This window comes from Procambarus clarkii, chromosome 4 (assembly GCF_040958095.1).
Source record: "Procambarus clarkii isolate CNS0578487 chromosome 4, FALCON_Pclarkii_2.0, whole genome shotgun sequence".
Taxonomy (NCBI): domain Eukaryota; kingdom Metazoa; phylum Arthropoda; class Malacostraca; order Decapoda; family Cambaridae; genus Procambarus; species Procambarus clarkii.
Window position 1 is genome coordinate 41,929,891 of NC_091153.1, and position 25,700 is coordinate 41,955,590.

Below are 25,700 nucleotides of genomic sequence, written 5' to 3' on the forward strand. Positions count from 1 at the left end.
CCGCCACACCTCCCCCTTACACACCCAGGCCGCCACACCTCCCCCTTACACACCCAGGCCGCCACACCTCCCCCTTACACACCCAGGCCGCCACACCTCCCCCTTACACACCCAGGCCGCCACACCTCCCCCTTACACACCCAGGCCGCCACACCTCCCCCTTACACACCCAGGCCGCCACACCTCCCCCTTACACACCCAGGCCGCCACACCTCCCCCTTACACACCCAGGCCGCCACACCTCCCCCTTACACACCCAGGCCGCCACACCTCCCCCTTACACACCCAGGCCGCCACACCTCCCCCTTACACACCCAGGCCGCCACACCTCCCCCTTACACACCCAGGCCGCCACACCTCCCCCTTACACACCCAGGCCGCCACACCTCCCCCTTACACACCCAGGCCGCCACACCTCCCCCTTACACACCCAGGCCGCCACACCTCCCCCTTACACACCCAGGCCGCCACACCTCCCCCTTACACACCCAGGCCGCCACACCTCCCCCTTACACACCCAGGCCGCCACACCTCCCCCTTACACACCCAGGCCGCCACACCTCCCCCTTACACACCCAGGCCGCCACACCTCCCCCTTACACACCCAGGCCGCCACACCTCCCCCTTACACACCCAGGCCGCCACACCTCCCCCTTACACACCCAGGCCGCCACACCTCCCCCTTACACACCCAGGCCGCCACACCTCCCCCTTACACACCCAGGCCGCCACACCTCCCCCTTACACACCCAGGCCGCCACACCTCCCCCTTACACACCCAGGCCGCCACACCTCCCCCTTACACACCCAGGCCGCCACACCTCCCCCTTACACACCCAGGCCGCCACACCTCCCCCTTACACACCCAGGCCGCCACACCTCCCCCTTACACACCCAGGCCGCCACACCTCCCCCTTACACACCCAGGCCGCCACACCTCCCCCTTACACACCCAGGCCGCCACACCTCCCCCTTACACACCCAGGCCGCCACACCTCCCCCTTACACACCCAGGCCGCCACACCTCCCCCTTACACACCCAGGCCGCCACACCTCCCCCTTACACACCCAGGCCGCCACACCTCCCCCTTACACACCCAGGCCGCCACACCTCCCCCTTACACACCCAGGCCGCCACACCTCCCCCTTACACACCCAGGCCGCCACACCTCCCCCTTACACACCCAGGCCACACCTCCCCTACACATCCTACACTACCACACTAGCCAGACCAAGAAGGCGCCGCCACTTCACTATTCAGAAGCGTGACTAGTGTGTAAGTGGTGAATGTGTGTAACAAGGGCACTAATATACCACTCTGAAAATGTGAACCCAACTTTAATAATAATCTACACGTCACACTACGCCTGCCACACCACAGCCACACCACACTACCCCTGCCACACCACAGCCACACCACACTACCCCTGCCACACCACAGCCACACCACACTACCCCTGCCACACCACACTACCCCTGCCACACCACACTACCCCTGCCACACCATTTTTACCACATTTAACTACCCACAATTTATTAGTTTAACATGTTAAATTCCGATGTCCAATCGAATACTTCATTAATATCAGCGTGTAGTTTTTCAGTGTCTTCTGGGTGTAATCTTCACGCTGATTGTGTAATTTTTCCTGACAAAATGTTGTGATTTATTTTTTGTCTATACTTTATCTGATATGAGAATATGAAAGAGCAGCGGTGCAAGGACTGTGCCCTGGGGTACAGAGCAGCGGTGCAAGGACTGTGCCCTGGGGTCCAGAGCAGTGGTGCAAGGACTGTGCCCTGGGGTCCAGAGCAGTGGTGCAAGGACTGTGCCCTGGGGTACAGAGCAGTGGTGCAAGGACTGTGCCCTGGGGTACAGAGCAGTGGTGCAAGGACTGTGCCCTGGGGTACAGAGCAGTGGTGCAAGGACTGTGCCCTGGGGTACAGAGCAGTGGTGCAAGGACTGTGCCCTGGGGTACAGAGCAGTGGTGCAAGGACTGTGCCCTGGGGTACAGAGCTTTTCACTGAGCTTGGACTTTATTTTATCAACTGTTACCCTTTGCATCGTTAGGAAATTGAATCTCTCTCTCTACTTTAACTTTTATTCTTATACACTGATCGCATTGTGTGTTCTCACTCCATGGTCACATTTATCAAATGCTTTTGAAACATTTAATAAAATCAGCATTTAGTTTTTGTTCTAATGCTTCCGTGATCTTGTCATAGCGGTTTACCAATTGCGACAGGCATGATCTTCTGGCTCCATGTTGACCCGAGTCGTGAAGGTCACTGGGCTCCATAATACTGGAGATTTGACCCGTAATCACCGTTTCAAAAGTTTAGCAATTGTGTTAGTGGTGTAGGTGGCTTCACATGAAGCAATCCACAAGGGCCGTGACGAGGGTTCGAACCTACGTCCGAGATGATCCCAAACGCTGCCTTAATCAACTGAGCTACGACATGGTATAAGAATTGCAACCGGGAAATCAACGTGACTTACCAGGGATCCTGCAGTCTCTCAGAGCAACCTGTCCTCTTAAAGAGAACGTCGCTTTTGGCCGTTTGCCAGTATGGCCGAATTTGGACGTAATTTGAAAATGAAAAAAAAAATATGAAAATAAATTTGGGATTTTTTTTTCAACAGTAAGTTAAGGGTCCTCTGATAGGTTAGGTGAGCAGGAAATTCTCAAAGTTTCAAAACTTTATGAAAAACGTGAATTTAAAGTGAACCTCTCATAACCTCTGCGCGTACGCCGGACAACTCAAATAGAAAACGGAACAGAACGTCACTTTTGTGAGTCTAATTTCATTTCAAATTACGTCCAAATTTGGCCATAGCGCGCATATGAGACAAACCAGGTTGCTTCATATACCAGTGTGAGGCAGCACTCACACAAACTTCCTCTCTGGTGGGCCCCCTTCACCTCAAGTCTCCACACACAACTTTCTATAACACCAATATGATACAATAACGCTCCAGTACGGCTGTGTGAACGGTATTGTTCCTGTGGCGCCGAGTGTCGCAGAGACGAGGTGACGGAGTCGGCGGAGCGTGGCGCCAGTGGTACAGTTCTACCATTACATAAATGATACAACACGCGGCGTGTTAACTGGGCCAGACACTCGCCACATCACCGCGGGGCCACCCTGCTCCAGTGCCGGTACCAAGGACTAGAGTCCAACCACTGCGAGTCAACCTCCATGTTTCAGGAGAAAGCGCCAAACTAGTATGACATTTTGAAGTAAATATGTAATTATCAAAATAATTTTTTTATCTATCGTTTAGAAGGGAAAGGACAGTTGTGTCTTATCCCTTCCAAAGGCTCCCAAGCGTTTGGAACATCGGGGAATCGAACGCCGACTTGCAAGAACCGAGATCGTCGCTTCTAAATGGGTAATAAGGTAAATGGGTAGCAGCAGGGTGGGTGCCCGCCCTTCACCCGGAGCCCTGGCGGCGGTCCTGGTCACTAGGGCACGGAGACGCCGCAACAAGCAACCAAGTGGTTCAGCAAGTCAAGAGAAGCGGGCGGTTAGCGGCACCACTCTTGAATGGCCTTAAGAACCACGTTAGTAAAGGTCAGATTCCTCGCCGCGGTCCACATGGCTCGCTCCCGACGTGACTTGTCGGTACAGGAAGTCTGTGTCCACTTATGTCACACTGCTGCTACTACCACCACCACCACTACCACCACCACCACCACCAGCACTACCACCACCGCCGCCGGTGCTGCTACTGTTATGCGGCATTAAATCTTTACAAATTTTTCTAGCATTTTTGGGTAAGCCAATGGTAGGCACCATTCCTTCCCCCCCGTCCAATCCCAAATCCTGACCCCTTCCAAGTGCTATATAGTCGTAATGGCTTGGCGCTTTCCCTCTGATAGTTCCCTTCTCTTTGATAGGCCAAACACCGACAGAACTGCACGTGAACATAGGACCACGTCCCTCTGCCCTGATGCCACGCTACCCCCCCCCCCAGTCATCACCCGTAACACCACTCGAACCCAACTGAATAAACTACCAGCAAAACTGATAAAAATCCTGTCCTTCCAGAAGCCACAAGAACCAGTCTCCCCCTCCAGAAGCCACAAGAACCAGTCCCCCCCTCCAGAAGCCACAAGAACCAGTCCCCCCCTCCAGAAGCCACAAGAACCAGTCCCCCCCTCCAGAAGCCACAAGAACCAGTCCCCCCCTCCAGAAGCCACAAGAACCAGTCCCCCCCTCCAGAAGCCACAAGAACCAGTCCCCCCCTCCAGAAGCCACAAGAACCAGTCCCCCCCTCCAGAAGCCACAAGAACCAGTCCCCCCCTCCAGAAGCCACAAGAACCAGTCCCCCCCTCCAGAAGCCACAAGAACCAGTCCCCCCCTCCAGAAGCCACAAGAACCAGTCCCCCCCTCCAGAAGCCACAAGAACCAGTCCCCCCCTCCAGAAGCCACAAGAACCAGTCCCCCCCTCCAGAAGCCACAAGAACCAGTCCCCCCCTCCAGAAGCCACAAGAACCAGTCCCCCCCTCCAGAAGCCACAAGAACCAGTCCCCCCCTCCAGAAGCCACAAGAACCAGTCCCCCCCTCCAGAAGCCACAAGAACCAGTCCCCCCCTCCAGAAGCCACAAGAACCAGTCCCCCCCTCCAGAAGCCACAAGAACCAGTCCCCCCTCCAGAAGCCACAAGAACCAGTCCCCCCTCCAGAAGCCACAAGAACCAGTCCCCCCTCCAGAAGCCACAAGAACCAGTCCCCCCCTCCAGAAGCCACAAGAACCAGTCCCCCCATCCAGAAGCCACAAGAACCAGTCCCCCCTCCAGAAGCCACAAGAACTAGTCCCCCCCTCCAGAAGCCACAAGAACCAGTCCCCCCCTCCAGAAGCCACAAGAACCAGTCCCCCCTCCAGAAGCCACAAGAACCAGTCCCCCCTCCAGAAGCCACAAGAACCAGTCCCCCCTCCAGAAGCCACAAGAACCAGTCCCCCCCTCCAGAAGCCACAAGAACCAGTCCCCCCTCCAGAAGCCACAAGAACCAGTCCCCCCTCCAGAAGCCACAAGAACCAGTCCCCCCTCCAGAAGCCACAAGTTTGACAAGACAGATTGCTATCTCCAAAGACTAGTACCAGCTGTCAATCTCTCACTTTATCACCACCTGCTTTGACTCACAGCTGGTGGTGAGAGGAAGCCCCTCCCTACACCTCACCTGCCAGCGAGGTAAGACACTGATCACTGTGCTGAACAGTGAGACAATGCCAGTGACTCACTTGGGGGATATACGAGTGCTGGCTGGGGAGGATGGTGAGAATATATTAAAACTGCGCGCTTCTTCTCTAACCTCTTATCTCTCTAGTGGTGGTGGGTGGTGTTGGCTGGTAGTTGGGGGTAGTGGTAGTGTAATCTTACCCATGACAACAGGGACCACCAAGCAACAGCCTGGTGGACCAAACTCACAAGTCAAGCCTGGCCCCGGGCAGGGCTTGGGGAGTATAAGAACTCCCAGAACCCCATCAACCAAGTATCAACCAGGGTAACGAGACCTCTGTATGGTCCGCCTACTGGCCTTCTTGTACCAATTGGGTTCTAATTTAACTAGTCTGACGTTCGAACTCTATCGAACAAACCAGTGCTCACAAGCAATGACTTGTGGAGTCAAACATTCAGGTTAGGGAACACCGGGTACAAGGCCGGCTTACCCAAAGAAAATGATGAAAGAAAACAACATTTTCTAGGACGGAAACTATTGCTTCAAAACAAGTGACAAACAAAAACACCCCAGCTGGCCAGCGAGGCCCGTGAACAAAGGGACAATTAACAAAGAGGAACAGAGATATTATAAATAATCACCGTTGTTCCAGAGTTGTGAACAGATGAAATGTACCATGACATGGGCGATGACGGAGCCTGTAAGGCGCAGGAACATGTACACTACATCGTGCGATTGAACGTTGAGAGACGGGCCCAAAGAGCTGAAGCTCAACTCTCCAGGAGAAAAAAAAATACAGGCGCGAGCGCACAACCAGGTGAGTACATGCACTCAACCCCAGTGATCAGTGCGCATGCCTCGGCGCACATGTCTGCTCAACTTAATACAACAACGTCTATGCCACTGCACGAGCTGATATCTGTGTGATGGAGGCAAAAGGTGTGGTGTACCTGGTTGATGGGGTTCTGGGAGTTGTTCTACTCCAAACCCGGCCCGAGGCCAGGCTTGACTTGTGAGAGTTTGGTCCACCAGGCTGTTGCTTGGAGCGGCCCGAGGCCAGGCTTGACTTGTGAGAGTTTGGTCCACCAGGTTGTTGCTTGGAGCGGCCCGAGGCCAGGCTTGACTTGTGAGAGTTTGGTCCACCAGGCTGTTGCTTGGAGCGGCCCGAGGCCAGGCTTGACTTGTGAGAGTTTGGTCCACCAGGCTGTTGCTTGGAGCGGCCCGAGGCCAGGCTTGACTTGTGAGAGTTTGGTCCACCAGGCTGTTGCTTGGAGCGGCCCGCAGGCCCACATACCCACCACAGCCCGGTTGGTCCGGCACTCCTTGCAGGAAACAATATAGTTTCCTCTTGAAGACATCCACGGTTGTTCCGGCAATATTTCTTATGCTCGCTGGGAGGATATTGAACAACCGCGGACCTCTGATGTTTATACAGTGTTCTCTGATTGTGCCCACCACAGCCCGATTGGTCCGGCAAGAAGTGCCAGATCAACCAGGTTGTAGTGGCTAAGTGAGCCTGTGGGCCGCTCCAAACAACAGCCTGGTGGACCAAACTCTCACAAGTCAAGCCTGGCTTCGGGCCGGGCTTGGGGAGTAGAACAATTCCCAGAACCCCATCAACCAGGTATATGCTATAGCACCACTGTTCTTCACTGGTTCTATTCTGCATTTCCTCACTGACTCTATATGTCTCTTGCTCGTCTCTCCAACAATACCCTGGAAGGGGGGGGGGGGGGTTGATTGTTGTGCCATATCCGGCCCTCCATGGCGGGCTTTGTGCCCCTCGCCCTCCACCCCCGTTCCAGCGCCCCCTCCCCCCTCTCCCTCCACCACATTTCCGCTCGACCCATCACCTTTTTACTTGCACAGAACACATTACCGGCTGCACGCTACGTACCACCAGACACATCTGTACACACATGTATATCTATACGTATACAACCCGTTCTCCCACTTGCTTATAGTCATATGTGAGATCATATGTGACATACTAATTTATTGTGAATATTTGAGTTTATCTTGAAAAGCCGCATAGAAAACACCGACCTAACCTAACCTTCTTAGTATGTTAAGATATTACAGTTAGTAGTGAACCTATACATATATTGATATTAAATTTTTATAAAATAAAACGAAACTAAAATATTTAAATAAATTGTAAAGTAACTCAGGATATTGTCAAATTTTGTATAAAATCTCTATTGTTTAATAAAACTGAGAGGAAGAGCAAGTGCCCTGAAAAAAAATGGCTTGGAATGTCACATATATACTTATTTATAAGCCAAATAGTGACTATAAGCAATAAGTCATATGTGCTGTCTTGTGCGAGAGCAGGTTGACGTATACACACATCTGGCCTGAAAAATGATTATTGTTGTTATAGATTCAGCTACTCTGAACAATTTCCAAGTAGCACGGGCTATGGTGAGCCCGTAACTTACCTGGCACAGGAGCAGTGCTGTGAATTAAAAGTGAAAAATGGGTTTATACCTTGTTTTATAACACACACTGAACTGAAACATCCCAAGAATATAACCGCCGGTATACCTCAATATATCCCATCAGTAACAGACCTAAGAAGAGTGGGGTCTAGCTCCTGGACCTCCCCCATACCCTTCACAGGATGGGTTTGGCCTGCATAACAGCTTGGGTTATATTATGGTGGGAAATAAAGGAGTTGTCAGTAATGTGGGCTGGAACCCGGGGGTCGAACCGGGGGGCCGGCTGTGTCGGCTTTCTTCCCACACCCGACAAAAACAGCTTTTCAGTTACAGGACAACTGCTGCTACCTGCTACTGGCGGCCACGCGGTGGAGGGAGGTGGTGGTGGTGGTGGTGGTGGAAAGGGGTGAAGAGGGGGGGGGGGGGTTATGGACGATGTGGAGTGGGAGGGGGGATGTTATCTTGAGGTTATCTTGAGATGATTTCGGGGCTTGGCGTCCCCGCGGCCCGGTCCTCGACCAGGCCTCCTTTTTGTTACACATCCCCAGGAAGCAGCCCGTAGCAGCTGTCTAACTCTCAGGTACCTATTTACTGCTAACAGGGGCATCAGGGTGAAAAACATTTTGCCGATTTGTCTCCGCTTCCACTGGGGATCGAACCCGGAAACTCAGGACTACGAATCCGAAGCGCTGTCCACTGAGCTGTCAGGCGCTCCGCAGGTGTGTACACACCTGCACCATGTTACTGTGTTGCCTTAAGAAACCTCCACTACTCACTGGTGCTTCCAGCAACAGCCTATCAGATCAAACTATGGCAAGTCTGGTCGGTCTTAAGAAGTAGAACTCTGGAAACTAACAGGTAAATTACAGGTACTCATCTAGATGTAACCCAAGTAACAACCTTCCCATTTCCCTTCCCAGACCCCAGTAAGTAGTAGCATTAAGGTAACCCCACAAGCGATACAGTAAAGTGATTCTCGTATTACGGGGTTATTCATGCCCGTGCCGCCTCATGGCTAGCTCTATCTTCATCACCCAATAGACGCAGGTGTGTTACCCCCCCCCCCCCCTCCCTTTCCACAAACTGATGGAAGGGGGAGGAGGAAGGTAAGGGGGGAAAGGTAAGGGTGAAAGGCAGCATGGCGCCCACCCCAGCATCGTAGCTGCAGCCTTGGACCCTCTTAAGTACCAGGAAGCCATGACAATAGCAGCTTAACCATCGTATCTTTACTCCCCCGTCCTTACTCTCTCTCCCTCCTCTCCTCTCCCAGCCCCACTACTCTCCCCCTCTCCCAGGCCTCCACCACCCCTCACCCCTACGGACAAATTTATTATTGCCCCAGTTAATTATTGATATTGAAATTATAATCTGTGTACGTATGGGGGAGTATGGGGAAGTGTGCGCGTGTGGGGGTAGGGGGTGCATAAGGGGGAAGGGTGTGCACGAGTGCGCGCACGTGCGTGCGTCCCCGCTCTCAGCAACCAGCTCTAAGCTTCAGGTGAAAGGTTACACATCCTCGGGGCAAGTGCCAGGACGGGGCCGGCACCGGCTCCTGCTTGGGAGAGGTTCAGGTGCACACCCAAGAGCCACTCACGGCTCCGACACCCCGCCACCCATCCCTGTACACCCCCGTGGCCCCTTACCTTGAGATAGTACCGGGGCTTCGCGTCCCCGCGGCCCGGTCCTCGACCAGGCCTCCTGGTTGCTGGACTAGTCAACCAGGCTGTTGGACGCGGATGAGTTGATCAGGTATCATTTAGGCGTGTGTAGTGGAAGCGTGTTGAACAGTCTCGGGCCTCTGATGTTGATAGAGTTCTCTCTCAGAGTACCTGTTGCACCTCTGTTTTTCAACAGGGGTATTCTGCACATCCTGCCATGTCTTCTGGTCTCATGTGATGTTATTTCTGTGTGCAGGTTTGGGACCAGCCCCTCTAATATTTTCCACGTGTAAATTATCATGTATCTCTCCCGCCTGCGCTCAAGAGAATACAGATTTAGGCTCTTCAGTCGGTCCCAATAGTTTAGATGTTTTACCGAGTGGATTCTAGCAGTAAAGGATCTCTGCACGCTCTCCAGGTCAGCAATTTCTCTAGCTTTGAAAGGGGCTGTCATTGTGCAGCAGTACTCTATTCTAGAGAGCACAAGCGTTTTGAAAAGTATCATCATCGGTATAGCATCTCTAGTGTGAAAGGTTCTTGTTATCCAACCTATCATTTTTCTTGCAGTTGTGACGGCTACTTTATTGTGTTCTTTAAAGGTAAGGTCTTCCGACATGAGTACACCCAGATCCTTTACATTGCCTTTTCGTTCTATGTTATGATTTGCCTGAGTTTTGTACGTGGTTTCCGTTTTTATATTTTCATTTTTTCCATAGCGCATGAGCTGGAACTTCGCTAAACACCGTATTATTTTTTGTAGGTCATAGAAAGACCAGGTTTACATCTGATTGGAGGTTTGCCGTGTCCTCTATGTTGCCAACTCTCATGAAGATCCTAGTGTCATCTGCAAAGGATGATACAGTGCTATTGGTTGTGTTCTTGTCTATGTCCGATATGAGGATAAGAAAAAGTACTGGAGTAAGCACAGTACCCTGGGGGACTGAGCTCTTCACTGTTAATGGACCGGATTTTATTTTGACTATTACACATTGGGTTCTGTTAGTCAGGAAATTGTAGATCCATCTGCCTATTTTCCCGGTAATTCCTTTTGAACGCATTTTATGTGCAATAACACCATGGTCACATTTATCAAAGGCTTTTGCGAAATCTGTGTAAATTACATCAGCGTTTTGTTTGTCTTCCATAGCATCTAATGCCATATCATAGTGGTCCAGCAACTGCGACAGGCAAGAGCGCCCTGTTCTGAAACCATGTTGTCCGGGGTTATGGAGATGCTGTGATTCCATGTATTTTGTGATCTTACTTCTTAGCAACTCTTTCAAAGATTGTTATGGTGTGTGATGTTAGTGCTATCGGTCTGTAATTTTTTGCCTCTGCCTTATTTCCTCCTTTATGGAGTAGTGCTATCTCTGCTGTTTTTAGTATGTCAGGGATAACGCCAGTATCTAGGCTTTGTCTCCACAGAATGTGAAGGGCCTGCGATAGTGGCTTGTTACAGTTCTTGATGAACTGACAAGACCCGAGCAGCGCCACCTGTGTAGCCAACACTTAACATTACACACTACTCGTGGTGTCGTTGACCGCCACCAGAGCGCTCCACTAACGGCTCTCACACTTTTATTAACAAAAAAATCTTAAAATATTTAAAGTCATCAGATCAAAAAATTACATCGGTGGGAAGCAAACCATTTTGTTTGTTTTGCATGTATCTTACTTAGTGTACTCGCCTCGTTGTACTCGCCTAATTGTGTTTGCGGGGGTTGAGCTCTGGCTCTTTGGTCCCGCCTCTCAACCGTCAATCAACTGGTGTACAGGTTCCTGAGCCTATTGGGCTCTATCATATCTACATTTGAAACTGTGTATGGAGTCAGCCTCCACCACATCGCTGCCTAATGCATTCCACATGTTAACTATTCTGACAATGAAAAAATTCTAACGTCTCTGACTCATGTGGCTAAGTTTCCACCTGTGTCCTCTTGTTCGTGTCCCACCCGTGCTGAAGAGTGTCTTTGTCCACCCTGTCAATTCCCCTGAGAATTTTGTAGGTGGTTATCATGTCTCCCCCTTACTCTGTTTTCCAGGGATGTGAGGTTCAGCTCCTTTAACATTTCCTCGTAGCTCATTCCTCTCAGTTCTGGGAGAAGTCTGGTGGCATACCGCTGAATCTTTGTCTTGTGTTTAATTAATTAACTAGATATGGACTCCAGGCAGCAGCTGCATATTCCAGGATTGGTCTGACATAAGTGGTATACAGGGTCCTGAACGATTCCTTACACGTTTCTAAAGGTAGTGTGCGTGCGTGCGTGCGCATGTGTGTGTGTGTGGTGTGTGTGGTGTGTGTGGTGTGTGTGGTGTGTGTGGTGTGTACTCACCTAATTGTACTCACCTAATTGTGCTTGCGGGGGTTGAGCTTTGGCTCTTTGGTCCCGCCTCTCAACTGTCAATCAACTGGTGTACAGATTCCTGAGCCTACTGGGCTCTATCATACCTACATTTGAAACTGTGTATGGAGTCAGCCTCCACCACATCACTTCCTAGTGCATTCCATTTATTAACTACTCTGACACTGAAAAAGTTCTTTCTAACGTCTCTGTGGCTCATTTGGGTACTCAGCTTCCACCTGTGTCCCCTTGTTCGCGTCCCACCAGTGTTGAAAAGTTCATCCTTGTTTACCCGGTCAAGACACTGTGTGGTGTGTGTGTGGTGTGTGTGTGTGGTGTGTGTGTGTGTGTGTGTGTGTGTGGTGTGTGTGTGTGTGTGTGGTGTGTGTGGGGTGTGTGTGTGTGTGTGGTGTGTGTGTGGTGTGTGTGGTGTGTGTGTGTGGTGTGTGTGTGGTGTGTGTGGTGTGTGTGTGTGGTGTGTGTGTGTGGTGTGTGTGTGTGGTGTGTGTGTGTGGTGTGTGTGTGTGGTGTGTGTGTGTGGTGTGTGTGTGTGGTGTGTGTGTGTGTGGTGTGTGTGTGTGTGGTGTGTGTGTGTGTGTGTGTGTGTGTGTGGTGTGTGTGTGTGTGGTGTGTGTGTGTGTGGTGTGTGTGTGTGGTGTGTGTGTGTGTGGTGTGTGTGTGTGTGGTGTGTGGTGTGTGGGTGTGGTGTGTGGGTGTGGTGTGTGGGTGTGGTGTGTGGGTGTGGTGTGTGGGTGTGGTGTGTGTGTGTGTGTGTGTGTGGGTGTGGTGTGTGTGTGTGTGTGTGTGTGTGGTGTGTGTGTGTGTGTGTGTGTGTGTGTGTGTGTGGTGTGTGGTGTGTGTGTGTGTGTGTGTGTGTGTGTGTGTGTGTGTGTGTGTGTGTGTGTGTGTGTGTGTGTGTGTACTCGCCTAGTTGTGCTTGCGGTGGTTGAGCTCTGGCTCTTTGGTCCCGCCTCTCAACTGTCAATCAACAGGTGTGTGTTTGTGTTTTCATTCGCGCGCTCTGATGGTGTCTATTCTAAATGTTCTAAAACCTTGCACTTCGGCGAGTTGAGTTTGTTGTGCATTCTTGCAACATGACCTTCAAGTCACTTCCATGTAGATGTGGTACCTCTCTTCTGCATAGTCAAGACTCACCCCTCCCCAGCGTACACGGTACTGAAACCACTTTGTAAGAGTGATATATATTATATATGTTATATACATCATTTATATGTGCATACATACACAAAATGTCTTACAAAATACCATAAATGGCGTTAAACTTTCATTTCTATGTATATTCTTGGGCGGGATGCCACCACAATTCAAAAATTACTTATTAATTATTAAACCAATAAGTAATTTATGAAATTTGTTAAATATTAAGAGTAGCGAATTTTAATCTTCCTAATAAGTAACAATAGACAATATGTCAGCCATTCGTTATCGTGAGATTAGCACAATTCGGTTATCTTTAATAATACGTTAATAATAATCACATTAACCTAATATGTCACATTAACCTGATACATCAAAGAACAAATTCACAGGAGCCTTTATCAGGGTTCGCACCTATGGTGACTAATGGCACTCCGATCCTGTGGACCAACGACGTCACCTGACGTTCGGCGCACTCTAAGGGTTATGACCATATATATATAAATCTGATTTGAGGTGTATATTAATAATTACTGGTGTGTTGTGGCTTGTAGAGCCCCTTAACTGTTATACAAACACCTGCGTTAACTACCTGGAAACTGTTGAGGTTGTGGGTAATAGATGAGTCATTGTGCAGGGGAAAATGATGGTGCTGAAGGATCTCTTCCTCATTGTGGTTGTAGACCAAGTCATTTGTGTGGGCGTGGTTGTCGTGGGCGTGGTTGTGGTGGGCGTGGTTGTCGTGGTGGTCGTCTGGGAGGTGTTCGTGGATGCCCAGCTCCAGACGACTCTCATGGTGCCACGAGTGGCATAGAGGATGCGATTTACGGCGTTCTATGCACGTCCATACCCGTACCCACCCACACCCGCACTCCCAGAGTCCTTCCTCGTCCTCGCCCTTCTCCTCGTGGGCGTACCAATTGCACGTGATGCACTGCACTGCCCGCCACGCCCACGCGCGGTACATGCTGCCCGCGCCCGCACGCCCACCATGCCCGCCTACCCACCACACGGGCAGGACGGGGCTCCACACTCAAGGTGTTCCAGTCTCTCCAAAGCTGGTCAGGAAGCTGGCATGTTGTCCTCACTCTCCGCCAGGTGGCAGGTGGACCAGATGTCAACACCACACATCAATCACACAAGCGTCTCTCTTTACCAAACTGTCATGACGAAATCATCAGATTCACGTAACTGTTTATGAAGATGTTTGGAATAGCAATAAACAATCACTCACTATAATAGGGGGGGGGGAAGGCCCTAAGAATAGGATATATCTCTTTTTCAACGTCCTCCCAGCGAGCATAAGAAATATTGCCGGAACAACCTTGGATATCTTCCAGAGGAAACTGGACCGTTTACTCCAAGGAGTGCCGGACCAACCGGGCTGTGGTGGCCCTGCGGGCCGCTCCAAGCAACAGCCTGGTGGACCAAACTCACAAGTCAAGCCTGGCCTCGGGCCGGGCTTGGGGAGTAGAACAACTCCCAGAACCCCACCAACCAGGTATCCCGCAGGTGCTACAGGTCAGGGGTCATCACCCAACCACACACAGGAGGTAGCAAAGCACTGGCAAAAATTAGACCACAGGCAGTAACAGTAGACACTATTATCGTCTCTGAAAGGGACCTTACAAGCCAACTTGGTCGCTCGGTAGGACGGCCTATTGACATAGCTCGAGTGCATGGGGGAAATTGTGTAAAATCCTGGTTTGTCTCTCTGAGAGGGTGCAGGATCTAAGTAAGCTCACTAGAACTTCTAGCTACAATTCTTTTGACCATGTCGTAGCTCAGTCGATTAAGGCAGCGTCTGGTTGATGCTCTCGGACGTAGGTTCGAATCCTCGTCACGGCCCTTGTGGATTTGTCCAACTTGGTTCGTTTCACGAAGCTATACAACGCAGATAAACCTCGTTTAAGACCAGGACAACGTTGCATGTCACAAATACCTGACCATCACTACACACCTACGGAGCCATTATTACCAAACCAAGATGCAGACGAGACACAGATTTAGCACAAGATTTTGGTAGATGTGATAGTGAACAACCATAAAATAAGAAGCAAAGGAAATAACAGGTAAGTGGTATTAATTTAAAGTGTCTTAACATAATAAGGAGTGGGAGCAACACATTTCATCCTGACCTTAGTCACACTAGGTCACTCCCCAGCCCGTTCTCCTAAGCTTCCCCAACGTCAAGAAACTGTCGTACTAAAATTCCTCTATCCTAACCTGCCAGAGGACCCAAAACAGAAAACGGGACAGTGTGCCAATTTCGCCAGCCGCTACCATTTTCTAGTGCGACAGTTTTTGCCCTCAAGAATGCGTCAAAATGCGACGCTCTATTATGACAGGTTGCACTGACAACCGAAATTCAAATTGCCTTCAAATGTGACAAACTCCAAAAACTGTGGTATGGAAATACTGAACCGAGTAGAGGCTAGACTAATACAGACGAGGAGTCACAATAACGTGGCTGAAACACGTTGACCAGACCACACACTAGAAGGTGAAGGGACGACGACGTTTCGGTCCGTCCTGGACCATTCTCAAGTCGGAATTATTGACTTACTGAAGCATGCGACCAGGCCCGAAGATCTTGCAACATCAGAAAACCTCCTGTTTAGAGCTCAACAACAACAACAAACATTGCAACAGATCGGAATGTTGGTCCTAGTCTTCAAGATAGGGAGAGATAGTAGTGAGAAAATACTCTTAGATCCATTACCACCCGCACTGAATCACCACTACACACACAGATCACACTAACGTGATGCATCAAATGAACAAATCCACAAGGGCCGTGACGAGGATTCGAACCTGCGGCCGGGAGCATCCCAGACACTGCACTGTCGTAGCTCAGTCGATTAAGGCAGTGTCTGGGATGCTCCCGGACGCAGGTTCGAATCCTCGTCACGGCCCTTATGGATTTGTTCACTTTAACCACAGCCACCACCTGAAAGCACTCAAGTTAAACCCCTCGAAACAGAGACTTTAGATTTAGAGAGGCGATTTAGAGAGTATACATCACACAAAGGAGGCCTGGTCGACGACCGGGCCGCGGGGACACTAAGCCCCGGAAGCACCTCAAGGTAACCACACTATATACATGGGAAATACACTTTACCCAGCTAATACCAAGGGGAAAATGGCTGCCAAACTTGCACAATACAAATTACGACACACTAAAGCGAGATGTGTTAGAACGATTGTATTAAATCAGATGCTCCGAGGTGCCAACCGTGCTACAAGTGTGATCACACAGGTGCCAACCGTGCTACAAGTGTGATCACACAGGTGCCAACCGTGCCCCCAAGTGTGATCACACAGGTGCCAACCGTGCCCCCAAGTGTGATCACACAGGTGCCAACCGTGCCCCCAAGTGTGATCACACAGGTGCCAACCGTGCCCCCAAGTGTGATCACACAGGTGCCAACCGTGCCCCCAAGTGTGATCACACAGGTGCCAACCGTGCCCCCAAGTGTGATCACACAGGTGCCAACCGTGCCCCCAAGTGTGATCACACAGGTGCCAACCGTGCCCCCAAGTGTGATCACACAGGTGCCAACCGTGCCCCCAAGTGTGATCACACAGGTGCCAACCGTGCCCCCAAGTGTGATCACACAGGTGCCAACCGTGCCCCCAAGTGTGATCACACAGGTGCCAACCGTGCCCCCAAGTGTGATCACACAGGTGCCAACCGTGCCACCAAGTGTGATCACACAGGTGCCAACCGTGCCACCAAGTGTGATCACACAGGTGCCAACCGTGCCACCAAGTGTGATCACACAGGTGCCAACCGTGCCACCAAGTGTGATCACACAGGTGCCAACCGTGCCACCAAGTGTGATCACACAGGTGCCAACCGTGCCACCAAGTGTGATCACACAGGTGCCAACCGTGCCACCAAGTGTGATCACACAGGTGCCAACCGTGCCACCAAGTGTGATCACACAGGTGCCAACCGTGCCACCAAGTGTGATCACACAGGTGCCAACCGTGCCACCAAGTGTGATCACACAGGTGCCAACCGTGCCACCAAGTGTGATCACACAGGTGCCAACCGTGCCACCAAGTGTGATCACACAGGTGCCAACCGTGCCACCAAGTGTGATCACACAGGTGCCAACCGTGCCACCAAGTGTGATCACACAGGTGCCAACCGTGCCACAAGTGTGATCACACAGGTGCCAACCGTGCCACAAGTGTGATCACACAGGTGCCAACCGTGCCACAAGTGTGATCACACAGGTGCCAACCGTGCCACAAGTGTGATCACACAGGTGCCAACCGTGCCACAAGTGTGATCACACAGGTGCCAACCGTGCCACAAGTGTGATCACACAGGTGCCAACCGTGCCACAAGTGTGATCACACAGGTGCCAACCGTGCCACAAGTGTGATCACACAGGTGCCAACCGTGCCACAAGTGTGATCACACAGGTGCCAACCGTGCCACAAGTGTGATCACACAGGTGCCAACCGTGCCACAAGTGTGATCACACAGGTGCCAACCGTGCCACAAGTGTGATCACACAGGTGCCAACCGTGCCACAAGTGTGATCACACAGGTGCCAACCGTGCCACAAGTGTGATCACACAGGTGCCAACCGTGCCACAAGTGTGATCACACAGGTGCCAACCGTGCCACAAGTGTGATCACACAGGTGCCAACCGTGCCACAAGTGTGATCACACAGGTGCCAACCGTGCCACAAGTGTGATCACACAGGTGCCAACCGTGCCACAAGTGTGATCACACAGGTGCCAACCGTGCCACAAGTGTGATCACACAGGTGCCAACCGTGCCACAAGTGTGATCACACAGGTGCCAACCGTGCCACAAGTGTGATCACACAGGTGCCAACCGTGCCACAAGTGTGATCACACAGGTGCCAACCGTGCCACAAGTGTGATCACACAGGTGCCAACCGTGCCACAAGTGTGATCACACAGGTGCCAACCGTGCCACAAGTGTGATCACACAGGTGCCAACCGTGCCACAAGTGTGATCACACAGGTGCCAACCGTGCCACAAGTGTGATCACACAGGTGCCAACCGTGCTACAAGTGTGATCACACAGGTGCCAACCGTGCTACAAGTGTGATCACACAGGTGCCAACCGTGCTACAAGTGTGATCACACAGGTGCCAACCGTGCTACAAGTGTGATCACACAGGTGCCAACCGTGCTACAAGTGTGATCACACAGGTGCCAACCGTGCTACAAGTGTGATCACACAGGTGCCAACCGTGCTACAAGTGTGATCACACAGGTGCCAACCGTGCTACAAGTGTGATCACACAGGTGCCAACCGTGCTACAAGTGTGATCACACAGGTGCCAACCGTGCTACAAGTGTGATCACACAGGTGCCAACCGTGCTACAAGTGTGATCACACAGGTGCCAACCGTGCTACAAGTGTGATCACACAGGTGCCAACCGTGCTACAAGTGTGATCACACAGGTGCCAACCGTGCTACAAGTGTGATCACACAGGTGCCAACCGTGCTACAAGTGTGATCACACAGGTGCCAACCGTGCTACAAGTGTGATCACACAGGTGCCAACCGTGCTACAAGTGTGATCACACAGGTGCCAACCGTGCTACAAGTGTGATCACACAGGTGCCAACCGTGCTACAAGTGTGATCACACAGGTGCCAACCGTGCTACAAGTGTGATCACACAGGTGCCAACCGTGCCACAAGTGTAACTAGAACAGTTAACGGAAGCTTTCAAGCACAAACTTTACAAGTTTGTGCTCGAGTTACTGGATCAACCTGGCTGTTGTGGCTATGTTAGCTGTGAACAACGAGCCTCACAGACCAAACAGTCGCCTGAGAAGGTTGCCAGCAGGTCAGGCCGCGATACAACTCTCGAATTCAACACATCTTGAGCCAATGTTCTCATTGCTGCCTAAGAAAACTGCTGCAGGGGTGTACAGCAGACCTCGAGCAATTATCTCACTTCGGTAAAAGTAAAAATCACAATAGAATGGAAGATGGTAACTGTGGTTTCTATATTCGAGGAAAGGGACAAGTAAGAGGCCCTTAACTACAGACCAGGGCCCAGATTCACGAAAGCACTTACGCAAGCACTTACGAGCGTGTACATCTTTCCTCAATCTTTGACGGCTTTGGTTACATTTATTAAACAGTTTACAAGCATGAAAACTTGCCAATCAACTGTTATTGTTATAAACAGCCTCCTGGTGCTTCGGAGCTCATTAACTGTTTAATAAGTGTAAACAAAGCCGCCAAAGATTGAGAAAAGATGTACAGGTTCGTAAGTGCTTTCGTGAATCTGGCCCCAGCATCCCAGGCAGGATATCAAGATATCGTCACGAGATCAGAGAACCAGGGCACAAGTTATCTTGAGATTCTTGAGGTTATCTCGAGACGATTTCGGGGCTGTAGTGTCCCCGCGGCCCGGTCCTCGACCAGGCCTCCACCCCCAGGAAGCAGCCCGTGACAGCTGACTAACACCCAGGTACCTATTTTACTGCTAGGTAACAGGGGCATGGGGTGAAAAACTCTGCCCATTGTTTCTCGCCGGTGCCCGGGATCGAACCCAGCACCACAGGATCACGAGTCCAGTGTGCTGACCGCTCGGCCGACCGGCTCCCGGCCTCGTCTCGAGACACCACCAGGGCCTCACAGATGACCAGGCCTACCCAAGTCTACACGCGGTTAATGACAAGGCAACACTGATAAAGCAGGAAGAGGCAGAGTGTGACTTCTTGAATTGCCAACAAAATCTGATAAGAGTAACAACCCAACACGAACTAAAGCGGCAAACAGGGGTAACCGGGATGAAGCTACAGGAAATACAAAATACTCATTGATAGAGGATTGCAGAGAAAGTTGACCAGACCACACACTAGAAGGTGAAGGGACGACGACGTTTCGGTCCGTCCTGGACCATTCTCAAGTCAATCGACTTGAGAATGGTCCAGGACGGAGCGAAACGTCGACGTCCCTTCACCTTCTAGTGTGTGGTGTGGTTAACATTCTTCAGCCCCGTTATTGTGACTCGTTGCCTGCACTTGCAGAGAAAGGGAAGCCTGTCGAGGAGAAACACAAAGTCTGCTGCTCTGTCCCGAAGTCCTGAGGTAGCTTCAGGTAGAAGCAGGTCAGGGGGCCGGACTCGAACTCTCGAAACGCTCTTCAGGTATGTTCTCCAGGAGACCTCAGAGTGGTAGAAGGTAACAAGTGGAGCGCCACAGGGGTCAGTACTTGCCCCTGTACCATTAGTGGAAATTATCTTGCCTCATCCCATATAGGACATACAATTCCTTATAAAGGACATTATATATATATATATATATATATATATATATATATATATATATATATATATATATATATATGAACTTTGTTATTAATGTGTATGAATTATACACAAAGTCCCCAACGCACGAGGAAGTGTTGGGAAAATCTTCCTAAGCTTCAGGCATGATGGGAGAAATGGGTATTAGACTTCAAACCAAACAAATGCAACAAAATGAAAACTTGGGAGGGAGCAAGAAAACTCAAGGGAATGCAATGTTTAGCAATGATTCCCTGCAACTGCCAAAAAGGGACCTGCCAGTTTACAGAACTTCTTGTACGAGCGCCTGGCACCAAAGGCTCGCATAAATAACATCAACATGATGGGGAACCGACAAAAGTAATTAATCAGGAACCCAAGGTGACGGAAGTCAATAAGAATGCTGTTAGAAGAACATCTGCACATCATTTTAAGACCGTGCGACACAGCTCATCATGGCAAGAGTAAGGAGGCGGACCGTGTACTTCTCGTCTGAAGGACTTCACCAGTAGACTAGACTACCTAGTCCAAGTTATCACAAGTCGAGCCTGGTCTCAGACTGAGCTCAGGGAATACAAGAACTCCCAAGATCCTCTCCGGGTAGTGCACAAAGTGGAGAAAAAGGCAGGAGTGAGAGGGCGCTCCTGCGGGTACCACAGTGGTACACACACCCTCCTCAAGCAGTTTTAATTGCATCTACGACAATCAAGAAACGCCATGGAACCCATATCCTACACCACTAACTGTTGAAAGGCGGGACCCAAGAGCTATAGCGCAACCCCAAGGGGCTAGAAATAGCCTAAGCTACTCTATCCCTTTGAGATGTATTATTTTTTGTCTCGATAAATAAACTTGAACTCATCCCGAAGGCGAGTACCAAAACCAAACTAAAAAAGGCAAGAGGAGGTGCAAAGAGCCTCGTACCAGGACTGCAGGGGTTGAACTATGAGGAAAGGCTGAGGATTATAAGAAGATATGAGACATGATCACAACATAAAAGACCCTAAGGTTAATAAAATGTTCAGTACACGGCTGGGTGGAACAGAGGATATGGATAGATACATCAGGATGGTAGAGAGCAGTGTTAGTGAACAATTCTAAGGGACCAGGAGATAGAATAATTCATTAACCTCTTTCAAAATTAGATATGACAGGAGTGACCAGTCATTGAATTACACAACCAACAGAGGAGCACGCGCGCGCGCGTACACGCGGGAACCGAGTGCATTAATGCCCTGAACGCCCTGAAGGCGGGGCTAGGAGCTAAACTCGACCCTACACGGACACGCACATCCTATTATACAAGTAGATATGATAGAAAAATAGGTCAGGATTCACTGCATTAGACCACCGGCTACTAGAAAGGCGACGTCCAAGAGCTAAAGCTCGATCCTGAAGGTACAAATAGAGGTGAGCACGCGCCCCCCCCCACACACACACACAAAGTGAACACCAGTTGATTGAGAGTTGAGCGGCGGGACCAAAGAGCCGAAGCTCAACCCCCGCGCCAGTACAAGTAGAGGAGTAGAGGTAGGCGAGTGTAGAGCCAGCGTCAACAGGATGCTACACCACAGTGTCCGCCCCACCACCACCACCAGCGTGGCTATGGGGCAGGGGTGAGGGCCGTGCTCTCTTCACTATTATTTTATTGACATTTGTGCCACAAAACAGCTTCAGGAAGGAAGAGTTGGTTGTGTGTTTTAGCAGGATGGTGACACGAAGCTGTAGATACTACTACACTCCTCTTTACACCTGTACACGGCCTGCCCCCCCCCCCCACACATACACACCCTGCCTATCAACCACCACACAACACACACACACACACACACACACACTGTCTCACAAACACGGTCATAAAGAAGCCCGTTTTCTTAAATTACCACAACAGAAAGTACTCTAGGGGGTACTAAAACCCAAGACACCCTCTTAAGCTAATCAACCGCTCTAGAGCTACACTACACAGTACTTCCCACTGATTTTCCCCACAAATGGCTACCTTCCCGTTAAAAGTATTAATTACCCCACACATACCTATCCCAGAGGTGGCCCTAAGATGACCTATTATTAAACATTTTCACAAGAACTATCCATTCCTTATCTGCCAACATGTGCTAGGATGCATCCTTACATAGTCAACATGACAGTCGGGGGAGTAACTTTTGTATCTTAGCTTTAAACTATCCCCGAGCTCTTAATGAGGTGGTATCTGCCGTTAAATATATATACATGGTTAAATATATATACATGGTTAAATATATATACATATGAAGTTTTGGTTCATAGTCTCCTGGTTCTTTAATGGCAGATCCGGGCCAGTGGGCTCCCTCCACACAACACACCCGTGACCGAGTGGCCTCAATACACAGCAGTGAACCTTCCTCCAAACCTCCAAGGACTCGTCCCTGTCATATCTAATGCCCCTCCCCCCCCTGCCACCCTCTCCTACCTGTCACCCTCATGCATTCCACCCGTCAACTGTTATGACACACTCCTTCAACTGTCACTCGTGAATCTTCTGATCTTGGACCTTGTCATATGAATGATCATTGCAGGCAGGCAGGAACATATGCGCGCGCACACATTCCAAACCATATACACAACCTATGTTAGACCAATACTGGAATATGCAGCACCAGCCTGGAATCCACACAGTTAAGCATAAAACTGTTTAACAAGCTTAGTGCCAGAACTTTGAGATTTTAACAACTAGAAAGCTAAATCTCGCAACCCTAGAAGAGTAAAGAAACGGAGGAGACATGATCACTGCATACAAGATACTATGGAGAACAGAAGGTCCTGCCCGGGAGTGTACACTGCACGTGCGGTACAACCGTAAATATTTCCACCATTGTCTTTCCCAAACAAATGGACTGGACGCTGGAGCAACAAGCCATTTCCTGCACAGGTCAGCAAATTATCAAGCAAATTCTGCAGTCACAGCGCCCACTGCCTCTACGCCCGCACCCTAACACACCACCACAAGTTAAACAACCTGTACAACCTGCTGACCTGTACGTGTACACACACACACACACACACACACACATATACAGTACGATACTCCAAGACGATTTTAATAAGCTGCAGAGATGGTCAGAGAAATGGCTACTGGAGTTCAACACGAGCATGTGTAAAGTTATGGAAATGGGACTGGGTGACAGGAAACCAAAAGGGACATAACACAATGAAGGGGAACTGCCTTCCTGTGATTCGAGAAAGGGACCTGGGAGTGGACGTAACACCAAATCTAACTCCTGAGGAACAAATAAACCGGAAAAAGAGACAGCAGCGCAATCTACGCTAGCAAAAGTTAGAACGTCATTCAGAAACCTAAGTATGGAGGCATTCAGAGAGCTTTACACCGCCTATCTTGAGGTTATCTTGAGATGATTTCGGTGCTTTTTAGTGTCCCCGCGGCCCGGTCTTCGACCAGGCCTCCACCCCCAGGAAGCAGCCCGTGACAGCTGACTAACACCCGGGTACCTATTTTACTGCTAGGTAACAGGGGCATAGGGTAAAAAACTTTGCCCATTGTTTCTCGCCGGCGCCTGGGATCGAACCCAGGACCACAGGATCACAAGTCCAGCGTGCTGTCTCCCCGGCCGACCGGCCTACGTGAGACCAGTTTTATAGTATGCAGCGCCATCATGGAGCTCCACCTAAAGAAACACATCAGGAAACTGGAAAAGGTTAAAAAATTTGCGACGAGGCTCGTCCCGGAATTGCATAGGATGGGATATGAAGAGCGACTGAAGGAACTAAACCTGCCAACGTTAGAAAAAAAGGAGGGAACAACGAGATATGATAGCAGCATACAAAATACTTAGGGAGAACTAAAATAAACAATATGTTCACACGGAATACCAACAGAACTTGGGGACATGGGGGGGAGGGAGGGAATTATCAGGAGAAAGCGCCAAGCCATTACGACTATATAGCACTTGGAAGTAATTAGGACATGGGTGGAAGCTGGAAACTCAGACGAACCATACGTTAGAGTTTTCTTTAAGCGTGAGAGTAGTGGGGAAAAGGAATAAACTAAAGTAGCATATTGTGGAAGCAAACCACTATTCATAGCTTTAAAACAAGGCATGATAGAGAAGTAGGTCATCGCTTTAAACAACCGAAGGCTAGAAAGGCGGGGCCCAAGAGCTAATAGCTCGATTCTGACGATACAAATAGTACACACACACGCAGTTATCCTTTATTATGTTACAAGAATGTCGTTACATTCAAGAGATACAACAATAGTTGTTACAAGAATGTAACAACTCTTGTATATCTCTCAAAAAACAAAAAAATTATGACACTCCCCCCCCCCCCCCATCCTGGCTCCGTGTCGGGGCATAATATTGCCAGCAGGGACCACCGCTGCCTTCACTACAACCACCACCACCATCCCTCTCCTCGATCAACACTGATCCTCTAAACTGTTTGTGTTTCTGGTTACGAGGGTCGGGAGGAAGTACACAAACACCCAGCACGATGGTGTGTATGTCAGTCCTGGCTATCATCACACAGGGAGGTGCTATCGTGCTCAGAGAGGTCTGGGGGATATCAGTCAACAGCTTGTGTCACACACACGAGAAGCGAGTGCCGGCGTGCGTGCTGGCACTGCTTCACTGTTTATCGCATCTGCGGCCTAATACTTTGATAGGCCTGGGAGCACGCGTCAACACGTCCTTCCCCCACCACGGATCAGCTGATACTGAAGCCAAGGACGGTTACACCGACAATCATTGCCACATTTTACGCGCGCAAATATCCACACATGTGTACGCGCTCTCAACTCCATGTACGTGCTTTATGGTACATTTAATCAATGGTCATTAACTATTAACAACAAAAGATAATTTAGGCTGCAAGGTTGTTCCGGGGCAATAAGATAATGTATCAAAAGCAATAGCTGGCGACCCACACTAGGCGGCTTCCGTGACGTCACTCGTGACGTCCAACGGGCAGCAGCCAATAGCAGCGCACTTCTCCAGCACCTCACTGACGCCACAACCAACCAACCAATCTGGCCGCAACACTTTCCGTGACGTAATAACGCAGTTACCACAGGGGGGAGGGGGGGGGGAGATGATGAGTGTTGAATAAAGTGGAGTATAATCGGAAACTGCTTACACCGCAGACTTGGTCCCGGCAGAGGCAAGCAGAAACCGGTTACAACGGTGAAGGCAGAACATTGCGCGCACATCCGAGCTGCCTGTTCCGTGTTCGCAATTCGCGTTCGCGATCCGCGAATATTGTAACACCTCTTTAGGAACCTGTGGATACAAGAGCGGGGAACAAGAGCTGGAGCCATACCTGGCTAGGTACAGCCAGGTGAGCTCCTTATTTACAAGCACTGCGCTCCCATAGATCAAATGTAGATACGATAGAGCCCAATAGGCTCAGGAACCTGTGCACCATTTCATTGACAGTTTAGAGGCAGGACCAAAGAGCCGCAGCTCAACACCCTGCAAGCACAACTAGGCGAGTACAAACACGTTAACACATACACCATCACTAACTTCCTTTCACAATATATAATTGTCACAGCTACACGCCCCATGCCCACGAGCACTGGCTGTAATCTACATATTATCCTCTGTATCACTATATTAAGG

General features: G+C 50.2%; 1 protein-coding gene across 11 annotated transcripts in view; it reads right to left on the reverse strand.

Moving 5' to 3' along the window:
* step (cytohesin steppke) overlaps positions 1 to 25,700 on the reverse strand; it is a 455,937-nt gene that overhangs the window by 30,295 nt on the left and 399,942 nt on the right. Inside the window, exons 1-2 of one of the 11 annotated variants that reach the window (XM_045732502.2) lie at positions 24,738 to 24,814; positions 13,374 to 13,941 (exon numbers count right to left, since the gene is read on the reverse strand). The exons of 8 other annotated variants lie outside the window; for them this stretch is intronic. In XM_045732502.2, the coding sequence (XP_045588458.2) occupies positions 13,374 to 13,748 (375 nt within the window). In that variant the 5' untranslated portion in view covers positions 13,749 to 13,941; positions 24,738 to 24,814. Of the gene's footprint in view, positions 1 to 13,373; positions 13,973 to 24,670; positions 24,815 to 25,700 lie in introns of those variants that run through there. 2 more of the 11 variants (XM_045732508.2, XM_045732515.2) reach the window with 2 other exon arrangements.